Source organism: Tachypleus tridentatus, chromosome 8 (assembly GCF_004210375.1).
Source record: "Tachypleus tridentatus isolate NWPU-2018 chromosome 8, ASM421037v1, whole genome shotgun sequence".
Taxonomy (NCBI): domain Eukaryota; kingdom Metazoa; phylum Arthropoda; class Merostomata; order Xiphosura; family Limulidae; genus Tachypleus; species Tachypleus tridentatus.
Genome location: NC_134832.1, coordinates 48,358,193 through 48,378,976, shown reverse-complemented (window position 1 = coordinate 48,378,976; position 20,784 = coordinate 48,358,193). Strand labels below are relative to the sequence as shown.

The window sequence follows — 20,784 nt, the reverse complement described above, 5'->3', positions numbered from 1 at the left end:
AAGTGTTCTTCAGTTAGCACCATCAAGTGTTTATCATCTAGTACCACGAAGTGTTTCTCGTATGGTACTATGAAGTGTTTCTCGTATGGTACTATAAAGTGTTCTTCAATTATCACCATCAAGTGTTTATCTTCTAGTACCACGAAGTGTTTCTCATTTGGTACTATGAAGTGTTTCTCGTATGGTACTATGAAGTGCTCTTCAATTATCACCATCAAGTGTTTATCATCTAGTACCACGAAGTGTTTCTCATTTGGTAACATGAATTGTTCATCATTTTGCAGTCAGGATAAAGAAGCAGGGAGAAAACCGAAATGTGTCATGGGGACCTCCACAGATCCATTCACGTTTGAGGTATTGATGAGTTTTTGTATCAGCCATTCCTATAAACGTTGAACATGATCTGCGCAATCAAGATGCATACAACAGCTAACATATTCAGAATCATCTGGAAGGTGAATAGGTAAGACTCAATGAAAGAGATGCACCTTCAAGTCTGGAAGCTGTGATCAAGCGAGTATTCTGTAAAGTAGGTTCTCAAGCAATGTACCTGTGCTTTCTCTGTTTGTTGTCTTTTGTGGTAAAGTCATGACCAGTCATGGTCTGGGCAAATACGAGTTTTCATCTTATCTGGGGTATTTGTTTAGTAACAGGCAGTGGAAAGCTGCTACCTGCTAATGATGAAAAGAAACCAGTTCTTTTGTCAGAGATATTTACTGCAAAACTTGGCATTCCTGACCCACTTGTAAACAATGAATTTCATTTTTTCAATAATTAAATATCTAGAGGGAAGATGTACAGTAATAGATAGGACAGTTGTTAGATATAAAATTGCCTAACTAGGGTTACGTCGATCTATCTAAACAGTTTCGTTCAAGATGACATGAAAATCACTGTGAAAATAAATATTTTGGGTGGTTTCATCGATAGGATGTTTCTGAAACAAAACGAACAACATAAAGTTTTGTTTGTTAGTTTGTTGTTAAGCCTAAAGTTTCAGATACTCCCACTAGATATTGTTTAAATAAATTCCTATTATGCATTTGACTTCATTTGGAGTGCCTTTTATCAATCAATATTATTTATTTCCCCATAAGGTTGCGAGTTTGTGTTCCGTCAACGAGCATATTCGTCCTTCTTCTCACTGGTGAAAAATAGTCCACGAGTTGACGGTGGGTAGCGTTGACTAGCTGCCTTCCCTCTAGTTTATTACATTTAAATCAGGGAGGCTAGCAAAGATAGTCCTAGAGTACCTTTGCGTGAAATCCAACAAACCAAGCCCGCAAATAACAGGATTGGTGTAGATCAGCTTAATAACATACCAACAAAAAGAAATTAAACTATTAGCTTGTTTAGTTAAGTGCAATAAGCTGTTGTTGTTTTTTTTGCTATTTTCATGGTGAAAAATTGGGTCTGGGATTTTAGTGTTGTAAGTCCATAAACTTACCGCTGATACTTCAGAGTACACAAAAGTATTGATAGAACATCACAACTGGACATTTAGCTACAAGATATTGATGTATTATTTCTGTCATTGTCTTTTTACTCAACTAACCCTAACAGTATGCTTTTCTACAAGAACATGATCTACATATTGTGTATTTACCTTGAAATAGATTTTTGGTGTTCTTATAGAGATAGCAGCTTTGTTTAAGGCTTAGTCAGCCAAGCTTTGGAAGTATAAGTAAGTTAAAAAACTGTTAACGTTATTCATGAAGATGTTATAGTTTCTGGCTGACTTCTAAATGGTCCAGTGACTTTCTTGACAGACGTAATTGGATTTCCTTGATAGCTGGCTGAATGATCCAGGGACTTTCTTGAGAGACGTAATTGAACTCCTTGATAGCTGGTTGTTCGATTCAGAGAATTTCTTGAAAGACGTAATTGGACTCCTTGAAAACTTATTGTATGATCCAGGGGTTTTCTTTCGTAACTGGACTCTATTGGAAACCTAACATATGATCCGGGAACTCCCATAGAGACGTAACTGGACTCCGTTAGAAACTTGCTGCGTGATTCAGAGACTTCCTGTTGAGACGTAATTGGACTACTTGTCTAATAAGAATTTGGCAGAAGAAGTGAAGTTCCCCGTGTCCACCAAATTATTCTATACTATGATTAATATAGTGATTGCTGATACAAGCTCCATACTAGGACTTATCTACACCTAAAGTGCATAAGTGGACTGAGCTTGTCCTGTCAACTCCGCACATAGTAGTACAGCTTCTTGGTGTAAATATAGTAAATCTGAACATGTAGACAGTGTATATTCAAGCAGAGCAAATGTTTTGTACAGTTTAGGCTGTTATATAGACGTATATGAGTACAAATAATAGCAAAGAGCTCTGTAAATGATTAGGGTTGAGTTTGTTTTGAATTTCGCACAAAGCTACACGAGGGCTATCTACGCTAGCCGTCCCTAATTTAGCAGTGTAAGACTAGAGGGAAGGCAGCTAGTCATCACCACCCACAGCCAACTCTTGGGCTACTTTTTCATCAACAAATAATGGGATTAACCGAGGCATAATAACGGCCACATGGCTGAAAGAGCGAGCATGTTTGGTGTGACGGAAATTCGAACCCGCGACCCTCAGAATGCGATTCGAGCGCCCTCTAACCACCTGGCCATGCCGGGTTATAAACGATTTTAATTGCGTTACTGTTACATATCTATGCTTAAAGTTGTGACAGTTTTGGTTCTTTGTACACCTTTGAAATTTCGCGCAAAACTACTCAAGGGTTAGCTACAATAATCGTCCTTATTTTAGAAGTGGAAGACATCCAGTCAACATTACCCAACACCAACTCTTGAGCTACCAACTATTTTACCAATGAAGAGTGGAATTGAACGTCACATTGTAACGCCCCCACAGTTGAAATAACAAGCGTGTTCGGTGATCGGATTCGAACTCGCCTCCCGTAGCTTGCGATTCGGATGCTCTAACTATTATACCAAACCAGGCAAATTCGTGACAGGGTCCCATAGAAAAGCCAGGTATGTTGTAATTAGCAGTAATATCATTACCTTAGATTTCACTTATTTTGTTTGTTTCTTTATTGTTAAGTACAAATCTCCAAAAAGGACTATCTATGATATGTCCTCTGCAGGTATCAAAAATTCTCATTAACATTAAAAACCCTTAGACTCACTGCTAATCCGTAGAGGGGCGTCATTTTTACTTATACTAAAATAATTGTAAACAATGTATTGGCCCAGCATGGCCACGTGGGTTAAGTCGTAATCTGAGGGTCGCGGGTTTGAATCCCCGTCGCACCAAACATGCTCGCTCTTTCAACCGTGGGGGTGTTATAATGTGTCGGTCAATCCCCCTCTTCGTTTGTGAAAGTGTAGTCCAAGAGTTGGTGGTGAATGGTGATGACTAGCTGCCTTCCCTCTAGTTTTACACTGCTAAATTATGGCAGATGGCCCTCGTGTAACTTTGCGCGAAATTCAAAAACAAAACACCGTATTTCACGAAGGCTATTAAAGTAAGTCTAATCAAACCATTGCTCATAATTTTAGGTATTTTTCTTTTATGATGTAGCGAAGAAACGTCTGAAAACTTACAATATAACGACACACAACAAAAGGATTCGGGTTAAAAGATTATTAAACTGTGCGTTGATTTGGTAGAAATACACACCACGTGCATTATCAGAAGGTCCTTTCTGAAAAAAAAAATCTTCTTGCAAATGTAGTAACAATTAATCCGTGATGACGAGAAAACCCCACAGAAAATTATATATGTAAAAAAAAAAATGCTTTCTCTAGGCATACCAGCCGTTTTATTACATACATAATAACAACAAAAACGGGCATTTAAAGGTCAAACTTTAATAATTTACTCATGTATCCAAACATGAAAATAAAAGTTCTTTTACGATATGAGGATAAAGCTAACAGATACCTCCCGTAGGACGATACATGATCCTATACTAAATGAAATATAAATTGACTTATAGCTTGTTCCTCGTGATTGGTTGAGAAATACTTGTTGATAGGATTATTTATACACACACATATATATATATTCGGAATGAAATCGATAACGATGTAAGTTGTCTACGTAACTACTACTTGAGGGCGCTTCGCATTTACGGCAGCAGATATCTTTAATGATGAATATTTATCACCTGAGGGAATAAATTCAGAAATGGTTAAGCAATAGCGTTGCACAATATGCTGAAGAAGTATTCAGGTTAATTTAAACTGTTGACTTATAATTCACTTGTTTCGTATATCTGTTCAGAAATTTTCTTTGTTTTAAGGTAGGCCTATTGTTAGAAGACGTTATAGTTAGATTCAGTAATGGCGTCACTTCACGTTAATATTTATAAAATGATAGCAGGAAAAAGAAAATAGAATGATAAATAACGGGTGTAGGATAAATATTTAACTAATAAATTTATGTGCGTCGTTAATTATTGGTATTATAAGCCATCTTACATCAAAGTTTGAATTTCATAATGTAACTTATATTAGTTTGTTTATAAGTTTATCCTTAATAAAATCACAGCAACGCACGTTTAATATTTACAAGCTGTTAGAACGTAAAGTTATAATTCTAACTGTATGTCGAATTAAAATATTTTCCGTTTATAAAACTCGGTAGTTCTGTTTTGCCTCTACCCTAGTTTATAATAGGGTAAACTTTTTTGTTTATGAATATTTATTATACTTTTTTATGTTCTTTACCCATAATGATATAAAATGAAAAACAGCTTTGTAAAATGATTTAAAACAAGCTCTAATCTCCATTTATTGCTGAAAAGAACTGTTCGCAGAATCTTGGTGTAGTTCATGTTACAAAATGTAATAGAAAATACGTGGATCTTTGACAGTCCTGGCGTGATTCATGTTGCAAATTTTTGTGTAAAACACGTGGATTTCTGACAGTCCTGTCGTCATTCGTGTCACAAATTGTAGTGTAAAACACATGGATCTCAAATAGTCGAGGGGTGATTCGTGTTACAAAATGTAGTGTAAAACACATGGATCTATGACAATCCTGGTGTGATTCATGTTACAAATTGTAGTGTAAAACACGTGGATTTCTGATAGTTTTAGCGTGATTCGTGTTACGAAATGTGGTGTAAAACACGTCGATCTCTGAGAATCTTGGTGTGATTCATGTTACAAAATGTGGTGTAAAACACGTCGATGTATGAGAATTCTGGTGTGATTCATGTTACAAAATGTGGTGTGAAATACGTCGATCTCTGAGAATTTTGGTGTGACGTTTGGCTCAATTACTTAACTATTCGGCTGGTATACGATGTTTTAGTTTGTGAAAGCAACTAAAGGAACAGTTACAAATACCAGTCACCTGGAAACAACAATAGCAAGGAGGCTCCTTCTGTAGTTTTACATAAACAACAACAAAAATCATTGTAAAAAAAATTAAAATTAGACATTACAATCAAGCTGAACTAGTGATTGTGTTTGTTAACAATGACATAACAACGATAAAAACAATAAGCTACAGGTTTAGGTTTTATGATGACAATCTTAATAAATGGTTTGATTTTCTTGACGACAGGTAATTAGCAAGCGGTAGAGAGAAATGGCTGATTTGGTTAATGTGTGTTCCTCTGCTATGTTAGTCGAGATCCCTTTCACACTTATCCTTCAGTTGTAATTTCCCAGATACTAAACTCGCATATCCCTTGATTGTTTTAGTCAAAGTGTATTTATCTGTTTTCTTGTTTATTTTACTATGTTATGAGCTGAATATAAATATTGTCTTACGTTTTCATGCATAGTGATAACAATAAAACACTACGGGACAAACTCATGCTTTCTGTAGGAACTTATTTTGGGGGAGGAGATTGCGGTATTTTGCAATTGAATACACAGAGTTGATAAATGTAAAGACAGTACTTTATAGCTGAAGTAAGTAAACTATTTAGAGAATATTTACTTAAGAGGTTAGGTACATAGAATTCTGAATGAATATGAGGGCTGTGTGAAGCGTCTCAATGACCGTGAGGTTAAAACTAAGTGCGTTATACCCAGCACGTTGTAACTACCAAACAAGTTTAATATGAAAGACATTTTGAGCCGAATGTTCTGATCAAAAACGAAAAACCAGTTGACTCACCTAGTAAGAGATATACCACTTAACAAGACTTTCCAAACCTGAGTACCAAGGACAAGTATAAAAACTCAACACGTTACAGGTATTCAAAGTGTCTATAAACAAATGAAGATAAAATGATGGGGCTGTGAGGGATGGCAGATCCTTTTCCCCAAATAGATTTCTCTTTGTAACACGTAGTACTGTTTACCCTACACCTCCGTTACGTATATGGTGATGTCGTCCATTTCTAGTTTCCTTTTTGCATAGTCCTTGTTGCCGCTCACAAGTCATTAGTTTAATTACGTGGATACCAAGCTGAAAACTATAACATGAAAATAAAACGTTAATTACAGAAACTAATTTAATTATTATCACACAAACACTTGAAAAATATTTGTATTGAATCCATGCCATTTATTACAGTTGTATTACAGGGTTTGTTACTGTCGTATTACAGTTCTATACACAGTCGTTAGTCTTATCACAGGGTTTGTTACTCAGTGATGTCGAGAAAACTCACTTGTAGAGAAATATATATGTAAAAACGACTCGTTTGGGGTGAGAAAAAATTTTACGTGGAGGAGCGAATAACGTTTCGACCTTCTTCGGTCATCGTCAGGTTCACAAAGAAAAAAAGAGGTAACTGACCGGAAGCTGACCACATGTTTGAAAGGGGTTGTGTAACTGAGTGTCGGAATGTAGAGGGCGGTGTTAGATGTTTGAATATATAATTTTATATTATTTATTTTATTATTATTATTTATTATATTATTTTTAATATAGGTATAAAGGTGTTCCTTTGTATTGGTTTATTTTCGTCTTGAGTTGTTGTATAAGTAAGGCTTCTTTAATTTTGTTTATGTTGGTTTCTTTATTTAGTATTTGGGTGTTTTTTATGGTTATGTTGTGTTTATTTGACTTGCAGTCATAAACTACTAACAAAATATGAAATTCCAGTCAATACCAAATTTATTCCAAAACCAGGCGCAAAACCGAAGTCTATACTATGTAAAAACTACACTGACAAACACCACACCAACATTATTTACAAAATACCATGTGATAACTACCACGACTTCTACATTAGAGAAACAAGTAGAAAAATAGAAACCAGATTCAAAGAACATAAAAAGTCACCTTCACATATTTTCGAACACTGCAAGTCAAATAAATACAACATAACGATAGAAAACACTCAAATACTAAATAAAGAAACAAACATAAAGAAACGCAAAATTAAAGAAGCCTTACTTATACAACAACTTAAACCCAAAATAAACCGATACAAAGAAACACCTTTATACCTATATTAAAAATAATAAAATAAATAATATAAAATTATATACTCAAACATCTAAGCACGCCCTCTACATTCCGACACTCAGTTACACAACCCATTTCAAACATATGGTCAGCTTCCGGTTAGTTACCTCTTCCTTTCTTTGTGAACCTGACGATGACCGAAGAATGTTGAAACGTTGTTCGCTCCTTTACGTAAAAAATTTTCTCAACCCAAACGAGCCGTTTTTACATGTATGTAGGGTTTGTCACTGTTGTATTACAATTATATACACATTCGCTAATCGTATTACAGGGTTTGTTACAGTTGTATTACAGTTCTATACACATTTGTTACCCGTATTACAGGGTTTGTTACAGTTGTATTACATTTCTATACACATTTGTTACCCGTATTACAGGGTTTTTTACTGTTGTATTACAGTTATATACACATTCGTTAGTTGTATTACAGGGTTTGTAAGGAAGGCGGCTAATTTATGCCATCCGCCGTCAATTGTTAGGCTACTCTTTACCAATGAATAGTGGGATTGACCGTCATATTATAACGCTCCCACCGCTGAAAGGGCTGAGCATGTTTGGTGTGACGAGGATTCGAAGCCGCGACCCTTAACCACCTGAACATGCCGGGCCTATTATGTAATGAGAATAGCATTAATAGAAGAAAAATAAATGAAGCATTAATTATTCGTAAACTCAAACCTAATTCAAATCGAAATACAGGTGTCGCCCTGTACGTTTTCTAAATTGGAACAAAGTACTCGGGCAGTTGCTTCATCAAATATACACAGTCGCTCGACGTTGTCCACACGATGGTCGAAACGTTGTGGGGGAAAAGTGAAGTCAAGATAATCAATTCTTTGAGAAAACTGTTTCTTTGGACATTTATTTCAAGTGAAAATGGATTTCCGTTCATTAGAACAAGTTGGTTACACGTTGTTGAAAAAAGTTACCAAGTTACTTTTATTACTTATGAAACTGAAAATGCATCATATATTTATATATGCATCATCACCAAGAAATCATTATAATATTAATTCTGGCCCGGCATTGCGTTCGACTCGTAATCTGAGAGTCGTGGGTTCGAATCTTCGTCGCACCAAACATGCTCGCCCTTTAAACCATGGGGGCGTTATAATGTGACGGTCAATCCTACTATTCGTTGGCAAAAGAGTAGCCCTATAGTTGGCGGTGGGTGGTGATGACTAGCTGCCTTACCTCTAGCCATACACTGCTAAATTAGGGACGGCTATAGCATATAGCTCTCGTGCAGCTTTACGTGAAATTCAAAAACAAACAAACAACACTGATGTTTCCCGTTTCCTCTTGTCGTGCGATGATAACTACCTCTTTGAAAACGAGGTGTATTTCTACTTTTGCTACATAGATTTATATGGAGCTAATGCTGTATATCCGAAACACAAGAGTGAAACATGTTAGTACTAATTAGCAGACCTTCTGAATTTCTACAAAAATCACTAACCATTTATTTTCTATTTAATGACATAAGTTGTCCTAAAATGTAAATTCATTATTTGCGAGCTGACGCAATGGGTTTATCGTTCCCCAGAAAAAAAAAACACTCAGACATTATCCTTGATTAAGATATTCCGGAAAGCTACGCTTCATAATTACTTCATTCGTAAATTACAAATAATAATGATATCACGTGACTTACTCAGAGGTCAGACTCATAACCTACAATTGCATAAATCAATAAGTATATATTTAGATCACAGAAGAACATTAACCGGTTTGAAATCTATTTCGAGAAACAATTGTTATTAACTTTCGATTAGAGGAAGCTACTTTCTTAAACCAAAACCGAAAATTAAACCCAGTAATGAGAAGAGCTAGTTGTGTATATAACAGAGTATGGTCTCTGTGAACGTTGTTGACCATAAACCTAACGACACACGCGACTTATAAAACACGTGAACAAAACTGTGTGCGTTAGAACTAAATCTGACCTTTACCATGCATTGAGGAAAATATAATAATTTATTATATAGTGGGCTGCTTTCCTTGAGATAAAGATAAGTTTGTTTATTTTAGCACGAAGCCACGATGGAGTATTTATTGCGTCCACTACGAGTGTTGAATCTCGGGTTCTTCAGATATAAAATAAGGATAAAACATTCAGTACTTTCATGTATTTCGGATAAATTATTGTTGCAAAATATTCGAAAATAAAATCACTGAATCACTATTGTCCCCATGTCGGACAATGGTAAGTCCATGGACTTACATACAACGCTAAAATCTGGAGTTCGAGTCGTTGCAGAAGTGGATATTTGCTCTTTGGCCCGGCATGGCCTGGTGGTTATAGCGCACGACACATAATATGAGGGCCGCGGGTTCAAATTTCTGTCACACCAAACATGCTTGCCCTTTCATCCCTGTAGGCGTTATAATGTGACGGTCAATCCAACTAATCATTGGTAAAAGAGTAGCCTAAGAGTTGGCACTGTCTGATGTTGGCTAGCTGCCCTCCCTCTAGCCTTACACTGCTAAATTGGGAACGGCTTGCACAGATAGCCCTCTTGTTGCTTTATGCGTAGTTCAAAAAACAAACAGTCGTTGCTTTTAAACAACCAATAAACAGACCAAAATTCCTACCTTTCCCAATAAGTGCTTTTGTTTCGTTTTTCTTTAAGAGTAAATACACTTAATTTATGAGGCTGTAAAAACATATTTTACTGTTACGTTGAATAAACAAAGAATGCCGCATGGTTGCGCATTGAAGTAATCAAGCAAATAGCCATTCGTATATTTGTTCTACCAGCATGCTAACCAAAACAACCAGAAGCGAGCGGTGACATTTTTCTTTAAATGTACTTTGACTTACTACATACAGTTTCCAAACTCTTCGAAATTAAACTTTTATTATTGTAACATGGATGTCTTTGAAGCCACAGTTTTAAAAACTAACACCCAAACAGTGTATCATGACACAGACCTGAGAATCTAAACTTTATAAACGATGTTTTCTTTTCAATAAGGATTTTGTATCATTCACCTACGCAGATATGGAAAATAATATTCATTTTCTCAAACGCATATTTTTTTTTAATATTTATTTAAAGAAAAACAAAACTCTTATTTAGATAAAATTTCTCACAAATATAACTGGGCCATTTACGTAACCTTTCGTTGCCATAGCGACGAATAAGTAATATAGAAAAAAAATTAATGTCAAAGGACACGCACAAACAAATGCTATCCAGAAATGAAACGTCGTGCGGCCTTGTAACCGTTTATATACATGTGGTGTGTTTCTCGTGGGTTGCAAACAAGATTCTCACGTCACGATTGGTTTATAGAAATTTATAGTTGGTCCGTTTTCAGTGAAAATGATTCACTTATGTAAACGTACACATAACGTTTCATGAAAACTCTCTATGCAAATTTTTGAATTCGGCGGAGAGAAATTACTTTAGAACGTGTACAAATTTCCAGACAAAATGATCGCATGCTATGTGTAATTAAACATATACAGTGCCAGTACTTAGTTTATAAATAAACACTGTACTGTCACGAATGATATATAACAAACATGTTATGGAAATAACAAAGTGTCATTGCTTTCTTCTAAATCAAAACTACTTTAGTGCATGAAGTCTCACCGTTACTTCAGGCTGCTAGAAGTATGGAAGTGCTGTAGCAGTTTTGGTTTGTTTGATTGTCTGTCGAAATGGAAACTGACAGAAATACGTGTCAAGATAATACAAGCTGGGTACAAGACAAATCCCGTCACACCAAATATGCTCGCCCTTTCATCCATGGGGGCGTTATAATGTGACGGTCAATCCCACTATTCATTGGTAAAAGAGTAGCCCAACAGTTGGCACTGGCCGATGTTGGCTAGCTGCTTTCCCTCCAGTCTTACACTGCTAAATTAGGGACGGCTAGCGCAGATAGCTCTTGAGTACCTGTGCGCGAAATTAAAAACAAACCAAAACCACAGATAGATATCGTAATATCTTGTATATGGGTATCACTTGACGAAACGTAGTTGAAAATTGGTTAATATAAATTAAGTACATTGAATAACCAAACACAAACTAACAATATCGAAATAATATATCATTAAAACAGATCAAATAGCTAATCTAAACCTGGACACACAGTAAAACAAAACCATAAAAGTTCATTTATATGAATTTAAATAACGAATACCATAACTAGCGTAAACCTAAAAAAGTGAAACTATGATTAGAATCAATACGGGAAAGTAATAACTGGTCTAATAATGGTGAAACATTAAAACAACAATAACTGGTCTAAACATCGTGAAACATTAAAACAACAATAACTAGTCTAAACATAGAGAAACATTAAAACAACAATAACTGGTCTGAACATGGAGAAACATTAAAACAACAATAACTGGTCTAAACATGGAGAAACATTAAAACAACAATAACTGGTCTAAACATGGTGAAACATTAAAACAACAATAACTGGTCTAAACATGGAGAAACATTAAAACAACAATAACTGGTCTAAACATCGTGAAACATTAAAACAACAATAACTGGTATAAACATGATGAAACATTAAAACAACAATAACTGGTCTAAACATCGTGAAACATTAAAACAACAATAACTGGTCTAAACATCGTGAAACATTAAAACAACAATAACTGGTATAAACATGATGAAACATTAAAACAACAATAACTGGTCTAAACATCGTGAAACATTAAAACAACAATAACTGGTCTAAACATCGTGAAACATTAAAACAACAATAACTGGTCTAAACATCGTGAAACATTAAAACAACAATAACTGGTCTAAACATGGTGAAACATTAAAACAACAATAACTGGTCTAAACATGGAGAAACATTAAAACAACAATAACTGGTCTAAACATGGAGAAACATTAAAACAACAATAACTGGTCTAAACATGGAGAAACATTAAAACAACAATAACTGGTCTAAACATGGAGAAACATTAAAACAACAATAACTGATCTAAACATGGTGAAACATTAAAACAATAATAACTGGTCTAATAATGGTGAAACATTAAAACATCAATAACTGGTGTAAACATGGTGAAACATTAAAACAACAATAACTGGTCTAAACATGGAGAAACATTAAAACAACAATAACTGGTCTAAACATCGTGAAACATTAAAACAACAATAACTGGTATAAACATGATGAAACATTAAAACAACAATAACTGGTCTAAACATGGTGAAACATTAAAACAACAATAACTGGTCTAAACATGGAGAAACATTAAAACAACAATAACTGGTCTAAACATGGAGAAACATTAAAACAACAATAACTGGTCTAAACATGGAGAAACATTAAAACAACAATAACTGATCTAAACATGGTGAAACATTAAAACAATAATAACTGGTCTAATAATGGTGAAACATTAAAACATCAATAACTGGTGTAAACATGGTGAAACATTAAAACAACAATAACTGGTCTAAACATGGAGAAACATTAGAACAACAATAACTGGTCTAAACATGGTGGAACATTAAAACAACAATAACTGGTCTAAACATGGAGAACATTAAAACAACAATAACTGGTCTAAACATGGAGAAACATTAAAACAACAATAACTGGTCTAAACATGGAGAAACATTAAAACAACAATAACTGGTCAAAATATGGTGAAACATTAAAACAACAATAACTGGTCTAAACATGGTGAAACATTAAAACAACAATAACTGGTCTAAACATGGAAAAACATTAAAACAACAATAACTGGTCTGAACATGGAGAAACATTAAATCAACAATAGTTGGTCTTAACATTGAGAATCATTAAAACAACAATAACTGGTCTAAATATGGAGAAACATTAAAACAACAATAACTAGTCTAAATATGGAGAAACATTAAAACAACAATAACTGGTCTAAACATGGTGAAACATTAAAACAACAATAACTGATCTAAACATGGTGAAACATTAAAACAATAATAACTGGTCTAATAATGGTGAAACATTAAAACATCAATAACTGGTGTAAACATGGTGAAACATTAAAACAACAATAACTGGTCTAAACACGGTGAAACATTAAAACAAAAATAACTGGTCTAAACATGGTGAATCATTAAAACAACAATAACTAGTCTAAACATGGAGAAACATTAAAACAACAATAACTGGTCTAAACATGGAGAAACATTAAAACAACAATAACTGGTCTAAAGATGGAGAAACATTAAAACAACAATAACTGGTCTAAACATGGAGAAACATTAAAACTACAATAACTGGTCTAAACATGGTGAAACATTAAAACAACAATAACTGGTCTAAACATGGTGAAACATTAAAACAACAATAACTGGTCTAAACATGGAGAAACATTAAAACAACAATAACTAGTCTAAACATGGAGAAACATTAAAACAACAATAACTGGTCTAAACATGGAGAAACATTAAAACAACAATAACTGGTCTAAACATGATGAAACATTAAAACAACAATAACTGGTCTAAACATGGAGAAACATTAAAACAACAATAACTAGTCTAAACATGGAGAAACATTAAAACAACAATAACTGGTTTAAACATGGTGAAACATTAAAACAACAATAACTGATCTAATCATGGAGAAACATTAAAACAATAGTAAACGGTCTTATCATGGAGAAACATTAAAACAATAGTAAACGGTCTTATCATGGAGAAACATTAAAACAATAGTAAATGGTCTTATCATGGAGAAACATTAAAACAATAGTAAATGGTCTTATCATGGAGAAACATTAAAACAATAGTAAATGGTCTTATCATGGAGAAACATTAAAACAATAGTAAACGGTCTTATCATGGAGAAACATTAAAACAATAGTAAACGGTCTTATCATGGAGAAACATTAAAACAATAGTAAACGGTCTTATCATGGAGAAACATTAAAACAATAGTAAACGGTCTTATCATGGAGAAACATTAAAACAATAGTAAATGGTCTTATCATGGAGAAACATTAAAACAATAGTAAATGGTCTTATCATGGAGAAACATTAAAACAATAGTAAATGGTCTTATCATGGAGAAACATTAAAACAATAGTAAACGGTCTTATCATGGAGAAACATTAAAACAATAGTAAACGGTCTTATCATGGAGAAACATTAAAACAATAGTAAACGGTCTTATCATGGAGAAACATTAAAACAATAGTAAACGGTCTTATCATGGAGAAACATTAAAACAATAGTAAATGGTCTTATCATGGAGAAACATTAAAACAATAGTAAATGGTCTTATCATGGAGAAACATTAAAATAAGAACAACGAGTTTAAAATTGAAAATAGAAATAATTGAAGCATGAAAACCGAGAAACCACATTGTAACTGGTATATTGAAACATGAAAACAGAGAAACCACATTGTAACTGGTATATTGAAACATGAAAACAGAGAAACCACATTGTAACTGGTATATTGAAACATGAAAACAGAGAAACCACATTGTAACTAGTATATTGAAACATGAAAACAGAGAAACCACATTGTAACTGGTATATTGAAACATGAAAACAGAGAAACCTCATCGTAACTAGTATATTGAAACATGAAAACAGAGAAACCTCATTGTAACTGGTATATTGAAACATGAAAACAGAGAAACCACATTGTAACTAGTATATTGAAACATGAAAACAGAGAAACCACATTGTAACTAGTATATTGAAACATGAAAACAGAGAAACCTCATCGTAACTAGTATATTGAAACATGAAAACAGAGAAACCACATTGTAACTGGTATATTGAAACATGAAAACAGAGAAACCACATTGTAACTAGTTTATTGAAACATGAAAACAGAGAAACCACATTGTAACTGGTATATTGAAACATGAAAACAGAGAAACCACATTGTAACTAGTATATTGGAACATGAAAACAGAAAAACCACATAGTGTATTGTGTACGCATGAAAAAGTTAAAACCCAACCACAACTAGTAAAATCACATAAAAACAGCATTATGTTATTAAACAGAGGAAATAGTTTTTAGTTACTATTCTGAAATAGAGAAGCTACGAACTTAACAGTAATTGTACGTGGATAACAATAAGAAATGTTCTTATAAAAATGTTAACTTTATCAAACAAACTGAACACAGAATCAAACAGGGTTCGACGCTCTATTGAAAACATATAAACGACTTTAATAATTAGGAGAAAATTTTTAATCTTGTCTTTGGAATTAAGATAGTTGTCATGTCGTGAGAAAATAAGTTTTTAGGTACGAAAATTAAACTTATACTAAATTTATACCTCATGTGTATATTTATATACATATTTTTACTGGATTTAGCTCAAAAGACCTGTACTGTTTTATAGTGATCAAATCGACAGAGTAATAGTAAAAGTTATAACATAAATAAGCGACTTTCAACCACCACGTTCACACTGTGACGACGATTGTGAAGAAATTACTTAGTCTCGTTAGCAATGGGCTTTCGAACAATTACAGCCTTTATTTGTTATCCGAACAGCCTTTTAATCAAGATAAAATCAAATAACAAGAAATGTATCGATTCTTTTTATGTATGACGTCATCAGAAGTCTGTAGGTTGTGTAATCTGAGAAGGGTGTCAAGCAGTGTCTTGTTGCCATGGTAACTAGGACTAACAACAATGCCTTGCTTCGACTGAACAAGAATTGCACCGTTACCTGTTTGTCTTGGTAAATACTGAAACCACAACAATATCAAAGTGGTGGTCCTTAGAGGATTGGAAACGCTTCACGAGGATCGCTAGAAAAAAAAAAAAAGATATCTTTCGTTTAGGGTTAGTAATTTACAGATGTCTATTGTTGTGTGCGCAGACATGCTTTGTTTTCAGTGCTGGTTAACCATGTTCTCATTACCTAACATTTGAAGAAACAACTCATTAAAAATAGAATAATAACCCCACTCTTTTATGTTTTTCTTCGGTCCGTCGGTTTGTTCTTAACGGTTATTTTTAAAAATGGCGAAATATATGAAACCATACAAATAAGCTGTTGTGTAGACAATAAGAAAGACAAATCATGGAAACCGCTAAAGACTGAATTTAACATTACTGGTTTTAATGCGTAAGTTTTATGTTCTACAAGAATCATACAATAACAAAAACCTCTATAAGCTCGTCACCTGAATAAATCGTGCTGGTGCTGGAAATGGTTTACTCTAAATTATTGTGTCAACATTAAATAAATATTCGAGCTCATAACTCACAATGTTTTTAGATTAATTCATGTCATCCTGGATTGTGATTCGATGGTAAAGAAAAATACTTCGTAAATGCTACACTAAAAATATAAAGAAAAATTACATTGAAAGTGTGTATATATATATAATCGCCTTACAAAGTAATAATTCTAGTACTGGTTGTCAAAAACATTTTTTTTTTATATAGAACTATAAAAGAAAGTTTGTGATATATCAACAACTTCCAATTCTCTAAACAGTTTTTATAAATGTACATATAATTTAACGATAATTTCTCCTGTGTTTTAGGATACAGTGGGTTCTGTTAAAGCATTTATCGAAACCCAAACAGACAATATTCTAAAACAACACTACCAGAGTGTAATCATACTGTTTTTCTTAGTTTTTGGACACAATCAATTTCTCTGTAACTTTTATAATATGGCCCGGGTCATGGCCAGGTGGAGTAAAGCGTTCGACTCGTAATCTGAGGGTCGCAGGTTCAGCAATCCCGGTCGCACCAAACAGCTGTGGAGGCTTTATAATGTGACGGTCAATCCCACTATTCGTTGGTAAAAGGGTAGCCCAAGAGTTGGCTGTGGGTGGTGATGACTAGCTGCCTGCCCTCTAGTCTTACACTGCAAATTTAGGGACGGGTAGCGCAGATAGCCCTCGTGTAGTTTTGCGCGAAATTCAAAACAAAATAAATCTGTTCATACCTGAGCTGCTAAAAAGTTATTGTTTATTGCAAATTTTACACCTCCCGAATGTTGTCAAGAGATGTCATTATATATCCCTCACCGTCTCCAGACATGATTCCTTATACTTGTACGAGGTAAAAAGGTAAAATATGTTGCCATGCCAAACTGATACATCAAACTGATTCGCTTTAACACGAGTTACAACTACTTTCACCATTGAATTCCTGCTGATGTTAATTTCAGAGTTATCATTTTATTTGTAGTTACAAATAAATCGTTTATTCCCCTGGGGTGCTTTAAAGGATGAATTAGCAACACAATCTGTAGATTCAGGGTTTGCAAAAGTTTCATCTTAAACAACAGCAAATATGTTTTGACGTAGGTTTGAAAAAAACGATTCGTCCGTGTCGTATTAGTTGATTGTTGTGTGAAGTTTATTTTATGATCTTTTTATACATTTACGTGTGTTAAAACAACGCAAATGAATTTACCACACTGTACGATCACGTGTGTTTAGAGATTAGTGTTAAGTATGTTTGATAAAGTACAAAAATTAAAGGAAATAGAAACAAGGTGTACTGTTAGTTGATGTGCTACCTTAACACTGATGTTGTTGTTATTTGTCCAGTTGTTGAATTTACCACACTGTACGATCACGTGTGTTTAGAGATTAGTGTTAAGTATGTTTGATAAAGTACAAAAATTAAAGGAAATAGAAACAAGGTGTACTGTTAGTTGATGTGCTACCTTAACACTGATGTTGTTGTTATTTGTCCAGTTGTTGATGTCCTAGCTTCATACTGATGCTGTTATTATTGGTCCAGTTGTTGATGTCCTAGCTTCATACTGAAGTTGTTGTTATTGGTCTAGTTGTTGATGTCCTAGTTTCATACTGATGTTGTAGTTATTGGTCTAGTTGTTGATGTGCTATCTTAACATTGATGTTGTTGTTATTGGTCTAGTTGTTGGTGTCCTGGCTTCATACTGATGTTGTTGTTATTGGTCTAGTTGTTGATGTGCTATCTTAACATTGATGTTGTAGTTATTGGTCTAGTTGTTGATGTCCTAGCTTCATACTGATGTTGTAGTTATTGGTCTAGTTGTTGATGTGCTATCTTAACATTGATGTTGTTGTTATTGGTCTAGTTGTTGATGTGCTATCTTAACACTGATGTTGTAGTTATTGGTCTAGTTGTTGATGTCCTAGCTTCATACTGATGTTTTAGTTATTAGTCTAGTTGTTGATGTGCTATCTTAACATTGATGTTGTTGTTATTGGTCTAGTTGTTGATGTCCTAGCTTCATACTGATGTTGTTGTTATTGTTCTAGTTGTTGATGTGCTATCTAAACATTGATTTGTTGGTCCAGTTGTGTGCTATCTTTGATGTTGTTGTTACAGTTGATGTTGTTGTGTATTGGTCTAGTTGTTGATGTCTAGTTGTTGATGTCTAGCTTCATACTGATGTTGTTGTTATTGGTCTAGTTGTTGATGTGCTATCTAAACATTGATGTTGTTGTTATTGGTCCAGTTGTTGATGTCTGTTGTTATTGGTACTTGTTGATGCTATCTTAACATTGACTGATGTGTTACCTTAACACTGATGTTGTTATTGGTCTAGTTGTTGATGTGCTATCTGATGTTGTAACTATTGTTGTTGTGCTATGTTGTTGTTATTGGTCTAGTTGTTGATGTCCTAGCTTCATACTGATGTTGTTGTTATTGTTCTAGTTGTTGATGTGCTATCTAAACATTGATGTTGTTGTTATTGGTCCAGTTGTTGATGTCCTTCATACTGCTTCCAGTTGTTGAAGTGCTACTGATGTTGTTGTTATTGGTCTAGTTGTTGATGTCCTAGTTTCATACTGATGTTGTAGTTATTGGTCTAGTTGTTGATGTGCTACCTTAACACTGATGTTGTTGTTATTGGTCTAGTTGTTGATGTCCTAGCTTCATACTGATGTTGTTGTTATTGTTGTCTAGTTGTTGATGTGCTATCTAAACATTGATGTTGTTGTTATTGGTCCAGTTGTTGATGTCCTAGCTTCATACTGATGCTGTTGTTATTGGTCCAGTTGTTGATGTCCTAGCTTCATACTGATGCTGTTGTTATTGGTCCAGTTGTTGATTATGGTCTATGTCTAGTTTCAACTGATGTTGTTGTCATTGTTGTTGTTATGTGGTCCAGTTGTTGATGTCCAGTTGTTGATGTCCTAGCTTCATACTGATGTTGTTGTTATTGGTCTAGTTGTTGATGTGCTACCTTAACACTGATGTTGTTGATATCGGTCTAGTTGTTGATGTGCACCCTTAACACTGATGTTGATGTTATTGGTCTAGTTGTTGATGTGCTACCTTAACACTAATGTTGTTGTTATTGGTCTAGTTGTTGATTCACAATGATGTGGTTGTTACTGACTTAGTTAGTAATGAGTTGCTAACGTTAAGAGTGATATAAGACAGATGTGGCAGCTATCATTTAGGTTTGTGTAAGACTGATCTAGCTCTTAAGATTCAAGTTGATGTAAGACTGATCTAGCTGTTAACATTCATGTTAGTATAAGACAGATGTAGCTGTTAACGTTCAGGTTAGTGTAAGACTGATCTAGCTGTTAAGATTCAAGTTGATGTAAGACTGATCTAGCTGTTAACATTCAGGTTAGTATAAGACTGATCTAGCTGTAAATATTCAGGTTAGTGTAAGACTGATCTAGCTGTTAACATTCAGGTTTGTATAAGACTGATCTAGCTGTTAATATTCAGGTTAGTGTAAGACTGATCTAGCTGTTAACATTGAGGTTAGTATAAGACTGATCTAGCTGTTAACATTCAGGTTAGTATAAGACTGATCTAGCTGTTAACATTCAGGTTAGTGTAAGACTGATCTAGCTGTTAACATTCAGGTTAGTATAAGACAGATGTAGCTGTTAACATTCAGGTTAGTGTAAGACTGATCTAGCTGTTAACATTCAGGTTAGTGTAAGACTGATCTAGCTGTTAACATTCAGGTTAGTATAAGACTGATCTAGCTGTTAACATTCAGGTTAGTATAAGACTGATCTAGCTGTTAACATTCAGGTTAGTGTAAGACAAATGTAGATCTTTAGGTTCTGTTTGATAATAGCTGTTTACTACAAAGAGCTTCTTCATTTACTCGTACGAATTAATAGCAAACTGCTAATCACACATAAATTACTTCAAGTACAGATATTTATAATCTATGAAGTGCATAAATTGTATATTGTTTTAAAATAGTAAGTTCATATGATATATATATATTTTAAAACCTCTTTACTTGTTATTTTCTGACAGAACCTTTTTTCTTCTGGTACTTGTCTCTCATTAAGCCTAATATTATTATAGAATACTCATTTGTTTTTAAGCCTAATATTATTATAGAATACTCATTCGTTTTTAAGCCTAATATTATGATAAAATAGTCATTCTTTTTAAGCCTAATATTATGATAGAATTCCTGTCCCTTATTA

At 34.1% G+C, this 20,784-nt stretch overlaps 1 protein-coding gene across 1 annotated transcript in view; it reads left to right on the top strand.

Moving 5' to 3' along the window:
- The first annotated feature begins 261 nt into the window (after window positions 1-261).
- Window positions 262-20,784, top strand: part of LOC143223902 (ras-specific guanine nucleotide-releasing factor 2-like) — a 117,898-nt gene continuing 97,375 nt past the window's right edge. Inside the window, exon 1 of the mRNA XM_076452377.1 lies at window positions 262-354. Coding sequence (XP_076308492.1) covers window positions 262-354 — 93 coding nt within the window. The remainder of the gene's footprint in view (window positions 355-20,784) is intronic.